The following is a 15,495-nucleotide window of genomic DNA, read 5'->3' on the forward strand; positions in this document are numbered from 1 at the left end:
AGGAGCCCGATGTGGGGCTGGATCCCAGAACGCTGGGATCACACCCTGAGCCCAAGGCAGATGCTTAACAACTGCGCCACGCAGGCGCCCCTCCAGGTTATTCTAATGAGAACCAGGATTGAGAAGACCAGGCTGGAATATCCTAAAGTTGCCTCTCAGTTTCAAGAGTGCCTGATGCTATGACTTGATTGTAATAAGAGATAGTTAAAACTTTAAATACATGAGAATAAAATTGTAATGGTACATAATTCGCAACCCCTCGGATAAGCTTAAAAATTTTGTACCCTCAGATGCTATTTGAGAGTTCAAAGTAGCTTAAATTAAGACTGAAATAAAAGTATAGGGACACAGTGCTTCATTTTCACACAATACACATGCTCCATCTTTCTTCTTGCAGATAAGAAATATCGCATTAGACTATGTTCTAAGATAAATGCAATAATTAAAGAAACCTGTAGATCTCATCTAGAAGACCCTAATTTAAGGAGGTCATGAGGGTGCATGAGTGTGTGTGCTTGTGCCTGTGCGCATGCCTAGAAGCAAGTGGGAGTGGCTTCAAACTTTTACTAGACCTCTCCTGGATGTTGACTACTCAGCCCAGTCCAGCATTAGGAACAACAGCTACTTAACAAAAAGAGCTTACCTGGATTGTAAAATTTCTGGGGGAGCCCCTCCAATGTATATGTCTGTAAAAGGTATCTTCATCTTTTCATTGTCCATGCTCTTGACATGTCGTCTGTCAACCACCAAAATCATTTTCTTATCGTTGTGGTAAATGATTGAGATCTAGGAGACATAATAGTTAAGTCTTGATCATTGTTTAATAATCACCTTTTTGAAGACAACAGTATACTTTAATTATTCTGGTTATAACAGCTGGGTCCCCATGTTCTTATGCTTGTTTGTTCACGAAATGGGGACTAGATTTTCCTTTCTTACAGACATGAACACTCGTACTTAAATAACCAGAAGCTCACATTTTCTGGAGAAGGATTTCCACACGGAGTAGGAGCTAGACCAAAAAATATTTTTGTCATGACACCAGTTGTTTTCTTTTGCCCCTTTGAAGGGATTTAGGAAAAAATTATAAACAGGGACCTTTTGGACCCAGACTGCATGTTACCAGGTGTCACTGTTCCAGTGACACAGTGAAAAGCTTTAATGATTCTGCCAAAATGCTAGTCAGTGATACAGTTAAAATATTCTATTGTAGACCATCCTCGTGGAGGCCATAGACTTCGAAGTGAAGAGAGAAATATAGCCTCCTACTCTCTGCATTTTGGTTCAACTTAAAAGATATGCCTTTTATGCATTCTACTCAATTGTGGATTCGAGGTAGGTGTTAATGAAAATAGATAAAGTATATTATCAGTATGCTATCCAACTGTTTCAAAGTTGAAGAACATTCCTTGTGGGCTCTCTTTATAAGGAAATCTGTGTTAGTGTTTTCTAAGTTCTGGATAAATGATTTACAAGGAAATTCTCTATTTGCTTACTATCTACCATTTTTACATTTAGTAGTGTTCAAAGGATACATTTAAAAATGGCTGTGTGTCCACACTCTGGTATTTTCAACAGATGTATAAAAGAATTCTATGGAGTGCCATTGTAATCAACCACCAAGCAGGAGTCTTTTGTTCAATGAAGCAATTAAAATGAATCTTCCAGTGATTCTTTTATTAGGAAAGATCAATATGACAAAAACATTCATTCTTTTAAAGCAAATGTTACCCCGGAGTTGAGCAGATGGGGTCCTTCGGTTGGTTTTTAGAAGTGAAGGTGTTCCGCTTAATTTCTTTCCTACTTCTGTGATTTGAACATCTGATTAAATCAGTAGGTCTAAGTACAAGAAAAACAAAACAAACCACACAAATTGCAATGACTTATACCTCATGGTATTTTGCATCATTAATTTGAGCTCTCTTTGATGTGTCCTCCAGATGCACAGGGCCGTTGCTAAATCCAAAGTCATAGAACACATGCAGGTAACCATTGCGCATTTCCAAGCTGAAAAACATACTCTGTGGAGAGAAAGAACTTATAAGATGCAAACATCCGCTATCACGAAAGTGCAGATTTAGCTGAATTTGAGAAATAACACTGTATTCCTTATTATTCAAACTGAAGACTAAGGAAGTCTTAAATTCTTATCATAAAATTAAAATTGCAACTCCATCATATCAGCAGTTATATCTCACGTTAATATACCAAAGTGTTAATATTTATATGCAATTTAAAACAACTATCTTCTGTTTCTTATTTACTTGATGAATTAGTGAAATTTTAAGTTTACCTTACTGACCTTTTAAAAATCTCGAGAATGTCTGAAAATTATAACAGGCTAGCAGATGTGAGTGTATTTCATTTTAGGAGGAAAATTGGCAATACTGAAAAATAATTCCAAGGTTTGCTGAGAAGAACCTTAAAAAATTATCAGCAAATATGGATATAAGAAAAAGGACATTTCTGTTTTATTTGGAAATACTGGATTTATGTAAATAAACATGAAATGATTATGCACTTGGGCCATATGATGGTCGAGAATCAAAGTAATTCTGTAGCACCCGAGTAATTTACTGGTCAGGACTGCTTGTTTTGAAAGATAGTTTGCAGATAGAAGAATTAAATGGATTTGAAAAATAAGGTATTGTGGTAAAGTTCCTATTTATCAGAAAGCAATCTCTTGAGTGAAGTCTGTATACTCCTGAGATATGGAAAGTAATCCATTAGGGGAAAGAAAGAAAATATTTCAATTTCCATTTATATTAATTTTAAAACTCTAAGAGAGAGAAAAAATTAACTTTTAGTATTTAATACATGGACTGAGCTGGGTCTTCATTTTGTCCTTTGGACAGATTTTCATGGGCTTCACACGGTATGTGAGGCTTTGAGAGCACGGTTTCACACTTGAAGGCTGGCAGTGGCCCCTCACCCATGTCTTTGCTTTGAGGCATACTGCAGTTCATTGTGGTTTATGTGTGTCTGGTTACTTACACGTGAGAAGACTTAAATAATAGAATATTTATAATGATTTTCTTTTGAGATGCAGTGATGTGAAAATATTTTTGAGACACTGATGTTTGCAGATTACTTCTTGAAAATGACTAAAAATGCTGTCAAGTTTAAAGAGGGTTACACATTTTTTTATAAAATGAGTAATAATAAATTTGTTGATCTTCATTTGTGATGACAAATATCTTTCAGTACTATGAAAAAAATATTTGGTATGTCATTTCATGGGAGGGGTATTATTATAACAATGCATGAAAAAGTAACTTTTTAAAATTTTTGTTATTTTTAATTTTAATTCCAGTATAGTTAATAAACAGTATTATATTAGTTTCAGGTATACAATATAGTGATTCAACACTTCCATACATCAGCCGGTGTTCATCACAACAAGTGCATGCCTTAATCCCCTTCACCCATCCCCCCACCCACCTCCCCTTTGGTAACCATCAGTTTGTTCTCTATAGTTAAGAATCTGTTTCTTGGTTTGTCTCTCTCTCTCTCTTTTCCCCCCTTTGCTTGTTTGTTTTGTTCCTTAAATTCCACATGTGAGTGAAATCATATAGTATTTGGCTTTCTCTGACTGACATATCACTTAACATTATATTCTCTGACTCCATTCATGTCATTGCAAATGGAAAGATTTCATTCTTTTTTAAGGTTGAATAATATTCCATTGTATATATAAACCACATCTTCTTTATCCATGAACCTATCAATGGACACCTGGGCTGCTTCCATAATTTGGCTATTGTAGATAATGCTGCTATAAACATAGGGGTGTGTGTATCCCTTTGAATTAGTGTTTTTGTATTTTTCGGGTTAATACCCAGTAGTGATTACTGGATCATAGAGTAGTTCTATTTTTAATTTTTTGAGGAACCTCCATACTGTTTTCCACAGTGGCTGAACCAGTTTGCATTCCCACCAACAGTGCAAGAGGGTCCCTTTTCCCCACTTCTTTGTCAACACCTGTTTCTTGTGTTTTTGACTTTAACCATTCTGACAGGTGTGAGGTGATACCTCATTGTAGTTTTTCTTTCCTCTCATTGTAGTTTTGATTTGCGTTTCCCTGATGATGAGTGATATTGAGCATCTTTTCATGTGTCTGTTGGCCATCTGGATGTCTTCTTTGGAGAAATGTCTGTTCATGTCTCTTGCCCATTTTTAAATTGGATTATTCGTTTTTGGGGGGCGTTGAGTTGTATCAGTTCTTTATATATATTGGATACTAACCCTTTATCAGATATGTCATTTGCAGATATCTTCTCCCATTCCGTAGTCAGCCTTTTAGTTTTGTTGCTTGTATCTTTCACTGTGCAGAAGCTTTTTATTTTGATGTAGTCCCAGTAGTTTATTTTTGCTTTCTTCCTTTGCCTCAGGGGACACATCTAGAAAAATGTTGCTATGGCCAATGTCAGAGACATTACTGCCTATGCTCTCTTCTAGCATTTTTATGGTTTCAGGTCATACATTTAGGTTTTTAACCCATTTTGAGTTTATTTTTGTGTCTGGTGTAAGAATGTGGTCCAGTTTCATTCTTTTGCATGTAGCTGTCCAGATTTCCCACTACCATTTGTTGAAGAGACTGTCTTTTTCCCATTGTATATTCATTTCTCTTTGTTGAATATTAATTGACCATATAGTTGTGAGTTTATTTCTGGGTTTTCTATTCTGTTCCATTGATCCATGTGTCTATTTTTGTGCCAGTACCATACTGCTTTGACTACTACAGCTTTGTAATGTAACTTGCACTGGAATTATGAGACCTCTAGTTTTGTTTTTCTTTTTCAAGATTGCTTTGGCAATCCATACAAATTTTAGGATTTTTTTTCTAGTTTTGTGAAAAACGCTGTTGGCATTTTGATAGGGATTGCGTTAAATCCATAGATTGCTTTGAGTAGTATGGACATTTTAACAATATTTGTTCTTCTAATCCATGAGCATGGAATGTCTTCCTATTTCTTTGTGTTGTCTTCAATTTCTTTCATCACTGTTTTATATTTTTCAGAGTACAGAATTTTTGTCTCTTTGGTTAAGTTTATTTCTAGATGTTTTATTATTTTTGGTACAGTTGTAAATGAGATTTTTTCTTAATTTCTCTTTCTGCTGCTTCATTATTAGTGTATAGGAATGCAACAGATTTCTGAAGAGAAAGTAGTTTTTTTGAAGAAAGTTGTACTCTGGAGAGATGGTTTTTAAAAAACACATTCGTAAAATTTTCTATTGTTAGATGAATTTGTTGATGAAAACAATGTGTACTACCTATAAAAACTCTCATAGCTGCAGTATTAAAAAATTTTAGAAAAAATTTCTAACCTGTTTAAAAATCTTTCAGATAAAAATTTCAATGGTCTTGAGTCCTTTTATTAAAGTTTACAAAATGATGCAATATCTGATTAGCTAGCAAGGACTGACATCAGAAAAGATGGGAATGCACCAGTGCACCGGCCTAATTCAGAGACAACTTTTGTTGGAGATTGTGAAGGAGACTGAAAAATGGCATCATGATTTAGTAAGCATAGCCAATGATACACAACTTATATTTTTATTTTTGAGCTACTTTGTTCAGTTTTGACAGCCAATAAAACTTAGTATTGAAGTCAATTGGACTTAGGATAAGACTTTTGAGTCACTGTATCTCAAAGACTTAATGAGACTTCCAAAAATACATAAGCATATTCAATTACATTGTTCTTACTAACACTGCTATTAATATTTTTACCATTAACAAACAGAAAACCATTTTATTTTATCTTTACTTTAAAGTTGTATTTATTTTTATTCAATATTTTATCTTTATACAAATTGTCTTTTATTCCTAGTTTTAAATATTATCTCTATAATAAAATATGGATTATTATTAATAATCATTAATGAAGTACATCATTACTTTACACACTTTTATGTATACCAATAAAGAAATGCATGTATTTATAGTAAGCATGCTATTTTTTTTTTTTTTTACTGATAAAGGCATATGATGTAAAAAAGTCAGTGCTAAGTTTCTGCACACATACTACTCACCTAAATCTTGGTGCTGATTTTGTGCAAAATTCCCCAGTTTGTTAAAGGGGGTTATATTTAATATACATCCAAAAATGCATTTCAGGGCTGCAGTAATTACTTACTGCTGACATCACTTCTCTAAAGAAAAAGAAATCCAATTTTGCTTTCTAAACTAAATTTCAGTTTGATGGCATGACACACTCAACCTGGGAAGGCTCCGAGGAATATGCAGAGCAGAAAGTAAAGGAGATAAAGGAGAAAATAAAGGACTTTTATTTTTACTCACTCCATTGACCATCAGGAGCACGAGGCCATTGTCAGCTGGTGTTCGAACTTCTATGTCAAAGCGAGTCACCTGACCGAATTTCCCTCTCCTTGTGATATCCCTTACTATGGCATAACTAGAGCCATCGAAGAAATAGCTGGCAGCCCGACTCTGAGTGAAGGCCAGTTTATCTCTGAAATAAAAACGCAAGGATCATATGAACATGACAGTTTGCATTATGCTTTTCATGTGAGGCCCTTTTAACCTATTGTCATGACATCTTCCACGGAACTTACAGCATTTAAACGTGTGGAATTTAAGAAACAAAACAGATGAACATAGGGGGTAAAAAAGAGAGGCAAAGCAGAAAACAGACTCTTATCTATAGAGAACAAACTGAGGGCTGCTGGAGGGGAGGTTCGGAGGGGAAGGGCTGGATGGGTGAAAGGCATTGAGGAGGGCACTTGCTGTGATGAGTACTGAGTGTTGTATGTAAGTGATGAATCACTAAATTTTACACCTGCAACTAATATTACACTGTATGTTAACTAACTGGAATTTAAATAAAAACTTGAAAAAAAAAATAAATGAAGTCCCGACATCTGCTTGGGAGACATGGGGAAGTATTTATAGGTAAGTTAAATGAATGGTTTTATTTTCAAATTTTTAAAAAATTTTTTGTTTCAGGTTTAGAATTTAGTGATTCATCACTTACATACAACACTCAGTGCTCGTCACAACAAGTGCCCATCACTCGTCTAGCCCACCCGCCTGCTCACTCCCCTCCAGCAACCTTCAGTTTATTCTCTACAGGCAAGAGTCTGTTTTCTGGTTTGCCTCGCTTCCCCCCACCCCACATGTTCATCTGTTTTGTTTCTTAAATTCCACATATGACTGAAATCATATGGTATTTGTCTTCCTCTGATTACCTTATTTTGCTTAGCATAATAAACTCTAGCTCCATTCACGTCATTGTAAATGGCAAGATTTCATTGTATTCCATTGTATATATATACCACATCTTCTTTATCCAAATGAGTTATTTTGAATGGATTTCTTTTCTACCCTTTGTGCTAAGACCACAGAAGTTTCCAGTGATACCCAAGTCTCTGGAATCCTAAATTAAAGCCGCAAACAAGTTGTTTGAACACTTTTCATAATTGTATATGCTCGTCTGTGGTAGAGAAGAACTGAAATGATTTTTGCAGGCATGACTGTTATGCAGTTTCAAGACTGGGTTCCCCAAAAAAGAAATTGAAAACCTAAATATTGATCCATGTTTCTCTCATCTGCTGCTCTCACGTGGCTATCAAAGCCTTTAGTACTTTTAACACTTTCTTACCTGGCACAGGGTACTGACTTGGAGGGATCCATGTTATAGATGTGCTTAAAATTATACAAGCTGATCACATCATTATTCAAAGTGGCCAATTCCAGGCAGCCAACAAAGCCAGGCAGGTTTAAGCTTGCAGGGAGCTGTGCAACAGACAAAGTCAATCACCCCATGATCACATTTCACCCAGATGATACAGAACAGACAATGAAATAGATAACAGGTCAAGGGGAACTACCCATACAGATAAATATCTTCCCAGGCTTGTGTCTTGTCTGGGCCAGGTAATTTAGGTAAACAATGATTTTCAGTTGTGCATATCTAGCGGAGAGGATGGGATTTGTTGAGTATATACTATGTATCAGTCACACACCGAACAGGGATTCAGAACCAAAATCAATTCTTTCAGCAGCTCTTTGAGGTAGGTATTCCTGTTTTCATATCAGCAGAAGGAAAGTAATTCTCAGAGAGGTTCAATAATATGCCTGTAACTAGTAAGTAATAGCCTTGGGATTGAAATCCTACATCAACTCCCTGTCTCCCTATCTGGGCCTTTCCTTTATTTGCCCTTCACCAGGTCTCATACTCCCCCCTGGATCCACCCTTCCCTCATCCCAAGTATTTTATTTCATGTCTATATTAGTTGAAATAACTGAGTTTTTGAAACTCTCATTGTTAACCTAGCAAACCCACAAGCTCCTGAGTGGGTGGGGAGAATATCAATTACATATGCATGTATAGGAATGAAATGAATTGATATTCAAGCGTTAGCTATAGCTTGAAAGCACTTGACACTATGAAAGTATGAGTAGCAGAGACCAGATTTATATGCCAGATTTATATGCCAGATTTATAGATCAGAATTTTGTCACCCATTGAGCTAACTTCTTTCTTGAAATATCAAGATTTCTATCCCACCCCCAAATCATTGTAGGTTTTATGGATTTTTAAAAACCATCAGTGTAGATTTTCAGCAAGTCCAAATCTGGCTGGATAGCTTACCTTGAAGTTTGAAGGCACACCACCAACATAAAACACAGTGTCCTCAGGGTCCAGATCCAACAAGGAGTCATCTCCTGCAAATTCTCCCTTTTTAATAAACTTTTCCTCTGCAGTGCTACTTAGACTCGGGACTGTCAAAAACACCTTTCCATGTTTTCCTACCCTGTTAAGAATTGTCAGTCTTTATTAGCCAGATAATTTGTAGAAAATATATTTTTTAAATGTCAAAATGTGAATGTTCCCTCATCACAGAATTGGTGATTTGATTTTATTACATGTGTAAGCTTTTACAGAATGTCAACAATCAATGGAAAGAGGAAAAAAAAAAAGATATTCCATCTTGGAATTAATGCATGGATTGGCCAGATAAAAAGACCTAATAATCAGATTGCTCTTTAGAAATTATGAGTATTTTTTTTCTAATCTTTTGTTTTCCACTAGGTATTTAGGAAAAATGGAGAAAAAGAGGAGCAATAATAAAGGGAAGAAAAAGCTATTTAAATATCCACAGGAAGACTGTGAGTGTGTGTGTGTGTGTGTGTGTGTGTGTGTGTGTGTGTGCACATGTGGACAACAGACTTCTTATGAAATGCGCACGGAAGCCTTGTGCTGTGGATTCACTTTACCTTTCAATCTTGACAATGCTGAAGTAAGCAGGCCAGGAACTGACGGGTTTGGAGTCCAGAGGAATCTCTACATCCTTAGCTCCCAGATTGTAAATGTACACCAGGTTATCATTTTTGATTGCAAGACCCATGTATTCTTTTTTGGCCTGAAATGTCAAGAAGTCACTTAAATAAAATCCATATGAATGAAAATCATGTTTTGTTTTCATTTCTTTAAGGGACGGTCATCAGTTCAAGGGCTTGGCTGTCTGCAAGGCGCATCAGGCCTGAATTAGTACAAAGTTCCTATTAGATTGGGCAGTGGCTCTTCCTTTCCAGCCTCCCTGTGGCTACATCGGTCTACTGCCCCCTGTGTTTGTCCAAGTGCATCCTGGGCAGGGAGGCAGGCAACTGCAGGCTTGTGGACATTTGATGGCTTCCAGGAGCGTGCTAATCCTGTCTGGTTAAGCCAGGCACACACCGCAACCTGCCCATACCCACTGCCGCGCCTCTTCAAACGGGGCGCAGCATCAAACGTAACAGACCTCTGTGCTCTGCAAGTCCTTGCAATGCTCCGTTCCATGAGCAGCGTGCGGCTGACAGTGGAGCAGCCCCAGAAATATCCCGCACAGGGAAGGAATTACTTATCTTTAAATCACGACTTGAGTCTTGGTATTAAAGTGCTCTGTACTTTTTGAGTTACCAGAATGGGAATTTTGTTTGCATAGGTAGTTTTGTTTTAAGGCAAGAGAAAAGCCTTTCCTTTGAATATCACTCTCTCTTTTCAAATGGCATGTTCTCCTGGGTGTTATACGCAACTGATGAATTATTGAACTCTACACGTGACACTAATGATGTACTCTATGTTGGCTAATTGAATTTAAATTAAAAAAAGGAAAAAAATTAAAAAAAAAATAAATTTGCTAGGAAACAACAACACCACCACACGAAGCGCTTACGTGTTTGCTTCCGAGGTACAGGACAAACCGGTCTGTAGCCCCGGCCAGCTCCGGCTGTTTCACGGGAGGGGGTTTCATGTACAGGCTCAGGGATGTGAAGGTCTTTAAGTCATCCATACTGGTTTTGGGGTGCACCTCGACTGCCGACTGGCCGTCAAACATCATGGAGACTTGGATCTGGAATTACAAAATGTTTCTGTTAAAAGCACCCTGCAGAAATGGGCACAGCTCTCTCTGATGGTTCCCAACGCGCTTCCCTCAGTCCTTATGGGCTTTCTGAGCCCTGCTCCCTGCCTTGTCCTTGTTTCCTGATGTCCTCACCTTGTGGGAGAAAGGGGTTAAGGCAGATTATAATATAGTCATTTAAATTTAAAGTGGGGAACATAAGGAATAGCACGAAGGAGCATAGGGGAAGAGAGGGAACACTGAAAGGGGAGATATCAGAGAGGGAGATGAACCATGAGAGACTATGGACTTCAGGAAACAAACTGAGGGTTTCAGAAGGGAGGGGGTGGGGTAAGAGAAGGGGGGTAACTGGGTGATGGGTATTAAGGAGGGCAGGCGTTGTGATGAGCACTGGGTGTTATATGCAACTAATGAATCACTGAGCACTACGTTAAAAGCTAATGATGTAAATACAGTGGCTAACTGAACATAATAAAAATAAATAAATAAATAGATAAATAAATAAATTTAAAGTGGGGTGAAAGGAAGCCAAAAAAGGGTGGCAAAGCAGATCCACGATGAAGATAAATACGAATTCCACAATGAACTACACACTTGGCTGAGGTGAACTAAACAGCTTGACGGGATTCATGAGGCCATAAAATTAACAGCGACTAATTGATCAGGAGAAGTGACTCATATGGCTAGGACTTTCTCTCAGGGTCTTCAAAAGAGGAACATGAAGTAAGGCTGTGGGTAACATCCTTGAGCGTGCCTGGACTGTTGGGAGGGGTCTCGACCCAGCTTTGGAGTCTGAGAGTCTTGAAACCTGGCTTTGCCTCTTTCTAGCTACGTAACCATGGGCAAGTCACTTAACCTGCAGTTTCTTCAAATGTAAAGTACAGACGAAAATTTTGCTGAATGAAATAAGATAATAACTATAAAGCACTTTCCAGTTCCTGGCTCTATCATCATTATAATTGTAATGAGGAGTTCATTAAGATGTTTCTTATAATAATTCTTAGAAAGGCATCATAACAAAGCACAATTCAGTAGATGCATTTCTGAGGGGCCCAATATGATGAGCTGAGCTGGTCTAGTTCAGGGTGATTTTCTGAGTATTCAGAAGGGGATGGACTTTTTATATCCATGCCACTCATGCAAATATTGCTGAATAATTAGATGTATTGACATCCATTATTCAATATTGATTTGGTTAATCCTGATGGTCAGTAAGCTCAAGATTATATTCCCAAGTGCTGTCCTATGTTGCTATGTTGAGTAAAAATCAATCATCTTAATAAACAATCAAACAGTTCATGGGATTAAAGAATTTTTGGTAAAAATTGAGTCTGAGAAGGAAATATATCTGCACAGAAAGCACCTCACTTTGGTGAGTCAGGTGGGCTTCCAAAGGTATTGCTAAAACTCTCTTTGGAAAATGGTTTTAGGTGATTAAGTTCCCCAAATTCTTCTCCATTTAAATCAAATTACTAGAAATCACTCACAGAAACCTAGCTTTGGAAATGCTGTTTCTTCACGATAAGCTTTTCTTGAAATGCTCCCCAAAGTATCTAAAAAAGGTAATTTGTGACACCAATTTTCACATATCCTTTAAAAGTTGAATATATTTACCAAAAATAATCTCCATTACAAAATAGTTGATTGATTTCGAACTCTTCTTTCTGTCAGTACTTAGGGCCCACGGTCTGTTTAGGTCAATTCACAATTGAGAAAATAAAACCATGTAATTTGGCTATAAAAATGATGCCAGTGTATACATCAGTAAAAAATAAATGAAAAAGAGGGCCACGAATGAGCCCTATTTGCCGCACTGAAACGTTAATTGAGCTTTGGTGTTGCCATGTGGCCTCCGTGCGAGCATCTCAGGACAGGGCCTGTGTCGAGATTGTTCAGTTAGGTGGTCTGTGATTCCCCAGTGACGCCTGCGGAGGGGTCAGTAAAGGCTCCCTATCACCAGTGTTAGACCAGAGAATTCCTTGAAGAGGGAGATGAGCAAGATTATTCCACATAGTGATTGCACTAAAACGCCTGTTCAAATAATTAATAATAATAATGAGAATAAATCACGTCTTCTATTGGTGTTCGCTTTACTCAATTTCTTTCGCTCAGTGAGCTTTGTTGATTAATCTTGATCTTGACTATCTGTAAGAATCACAGGGAAGCTTTTAAAAAATACAGGCACTGAGCCTGTCCTCTAGAAAGCCTGATGGATTGCTTTGAGGTTGGGACCAGGAACGGTCTCGTTTTCAAAGCTCCTCATGCAAAGATCTGGATCGTGCTTAGAACTACTGAAGTAGAAAGGTTCCAGGCTCTGGCAGCTGCCTGAAGAGCCGTGGTTCAGTCTCATGTTCTCATGATCACCGAGTACTGACGGAGACTCCTTTCACCATTACCTTGCTGGCCACGCTTCTGGTCTGAGCGATAAGCTCCCGGATCCTCTGGATGCTGGCAGAGACGTTGCTCGCAGGCCGCTTCTGTTCCACGGTACGGAGCTGATCCAGGAGCTGAGGGACAACCTCTGTCAGATTTCTTACTGCAGTTAATAAAAATTAATCACTTGAGTAAATATCTCAACTATAGTAACGAATATTAGCTATATTTAAGGAGTTAGGTGAAGAGACAACAAACACAGAGTTACTTCTGTGAGAACTATATTTGTAATCCTGCAAAATGAACAGTTAAGCTCAGTACATAGCAATTCCTATTTTGTGGCATTTATAATGTCTATTGGTCTACAAATTGTGTGTAGCGTGAGCTGACTTATAATGTACATTTCTGAAGGGCGGGACCCACGACAAATATACCGATGTTCCTTTCACCGTAGAGCACAGGGTCTGCTTGCATTTCTAACGGAACTGATATAACCAGTCAAAAGGAATGCTGGGCAAAAGGAGGTGGGAAGGTTGCTTTCCAGGATGCCTACTCACACATCACACTGCTGTTGCAATGGTCCACGCAGAGGCGGAGCTGTATGGAGGAAACAATGGAGCACCCAGAAAAGTGGCAGTTGTGCCAAGGAGAGGGTGGGTGCCACGGTCTATGGGTCCAGATAAGTGATGGTATAAACACATCATACTGATTTTGTAGGTTATGGTTTTTTGTTTTGGATTTTTTTTTTTTAACATATGAGGTACACATAGAATAGAGAATAGGGATGCCTGGGTGGCTCAGTTGGTTAAGCACCCGACCCTTGATTTTGGCTCAGGTCATGAACTCAGGGATGTGAGATCGAGCCCCACGTCCACTCTGCACTCAGCGCAGAGTCTGCTTGTCCCTCTCCTTCTGCTCCTCCCCCTGTTCACATGCTCTCTTTCTAAATGAATAAATAAAATCTTAAAAAAGAAGAAAAGAGAACAAATCATATTTATATAGCTTGATGAGAGAAACCCCAAATAGGGAGAATGGTGGAACCTTCTCTAAGTTTTCATGAACTGGACCAGTAGTTCTCAAGGTGTGGTCCACAGACCAGCAGCATCGGCCTCATCAGGGAACTTGTTAGAAATGCAAAATCTGTGGCTCCAACCCAAACCTGCCTCACTCTGCGAGTGAGGTGCAGGTGATTCTGAAGCACGCGAAGCTGTAAGAACCACTGGACTAGAGAATGAATATCCTTTGGGTATTCGGCCAGCGAAGGGCAGGGCCATGGCCATTAAGCAGTAGCCGCTGGAAAAGAGGAGGCCTCTTACTGGAGCCAAACTAAACTCAGATTCAGGAGAATACATCAGTGAGGACAAAGGATAAATCTCCTTTCTGTATTTAGAAAGTAGGGTGCTTCTCTATCTTAAGGAATGGAATGAAGGAAAATACTAGCAATTATCATTTTATTGTATTGATTAATGAAGAGGTAAATATTTGTTGTTTGGATAACTGACCACAATAGCCATTTTGTAGTATAACAGTCTTTAAAAATTACAGGTAATAAAGAATATTTAATGTGGGGAGCCTGGGTGGTACAGCGGTTAAGCGTCTGCCTTCGGCTCAGGGCGTGATCCCGGCGTTCTGGGATCGAGCCCCACATCAGGCTCCTCTGCTGTGAGCCTGCTTCTTCCTCTCCCACTCCCCCTGCTTGTGTTCCCTCTCTCACTGGCAGTCTCTATCTCTGTCAAATAAATAAATAAAATCTTTAAAAAAAAAGAATATTTAATGTGTTACATTGAATTTTGATTATGGAAATGCATATAAAACAGGGTTTCCTTGTCCTCAAGTCTCTGAGAAAGAGAGCCACCTTTTATTAGAGTCTTTATAAGGTCTCTTATATTGTGGTATGCTCTTTCATTTACTTTGATTTGAACCACAAAATGCTATCTAAGGAAAACACAGAGGCCTGAAACAATTTCAATTAATGGTAGTTCTGGATGCTTATTGGGATCACAGATTGGACTGAAAAAGGAAGAAAAAAAATCAACACAGATTTCGTAAATATTCCTGAGGCTCTGTCTTTATAAATGTAAATGTTGGATGTCATGTAGGCAAATCTTTGAACAATCAAGTTCTAAAAGCAATGAAGTGAGTGTTACATGAAGAACTCCCAAATACATACTTAGGAGATGAACATAACAGAGTTATCTTCCTGTTACGGGAATGAATATTTATGACCTGGGATAAAATTTCTAGTGACAGGTCATATATGGGTTAATAAAGTTGTTTCTTAACTCAGATGGGAGTGAAGGTAAAATGTTCTGCAAAACCATGCTGGAGAACCGAAAGTTCTAGTCATGACAAAGACATTGACATTTAAGAGGTAGAAGAGATTGAATAAACATAGTAATATGTGATTTTAATATCTATGTCTAACTAAATAAATTAGGTAGAAAACAGAATATTTCATTTTCATTGCTATAAATTCGTATTCAAGCTGGCCAACAAACTGTTCTTCTATTTTTTTTTAAGATTTATTTATTTATTTGAGAGAGACGGAGAGAGAACATGCACGAGCAGGAGAGGCAGAGGGAGAGGGAGAGAGAATCTCAAGCAGACTCCATGCTGAGCGGGAAGCCTGACTCGGGGCTTGATATTATGACCCGTGATCATGACCTGAGTGGAAACCAAGAGTCGGAAGCTTAACTGACTGTGCCACCCAGGTGCCCTCAAACTGTTCTTAATGGGAACCTTCAGTCTGGCCAT

General features: G+C 38.1%; 1 protein-coding gene across 1 annotated transcript in view; it reads right to left on the minus strand.

Moving 5' to 3' along the window:
* Positions 1-15,495, minus strand: part of LAMA4 (laminin subunit alpha 4) — a 137,381-nt gene that overhangs the window by 22,852 nt on the left and 99,034 nt on the right. Inside the window, exons 18-25 of the mRNA XM_008706201.2 lie at positions 12,765-12,904; positions 10,183-10,359; positions 9,245-9,390; positions 8,619-8,781; positions 7,626-7,759; positions 6,305-6,476; positions 1,890-2,021; positions 644-786 (exon numbers count right to left, since the gene is read on the minus strand). Of these exons, the coding sequence (XP_008704423.2) occupies positions 644-786; positions 1,890-2,021; positions 6,305-6,476; positions 7,626-7,759; positions 8,619-8,781; positions 9,245-9,390; positions 10,183-10,359; positions 12,765-12,904 (1,207 nt within the window). The remainder of the gene's footprint in view (positions 1-643; positions 787-1,889; positions 2,022-6,304; positions 6,477-7,625; positions 7,760-8,618; positions 8,782-9,244; positions 9,391-10,182; positions 10,360-12,764; positions 12,905-15,495) is intronic.

This window comes from Ursus maritimus, unplaced genomic scaffold (assembly GCF_017311325.1).
Source record: "Ursus maritimus isolate PB19 unplaced genomic scaffold, ASM1731132v1 scaffold_13, whole genome shotgun sequence".
Lineage (NCBI taxonomy): Eukaryota > Metazoa > Chordata > Mammalia > Carnivora > Ursidae > Ursus > Ursus maritimus.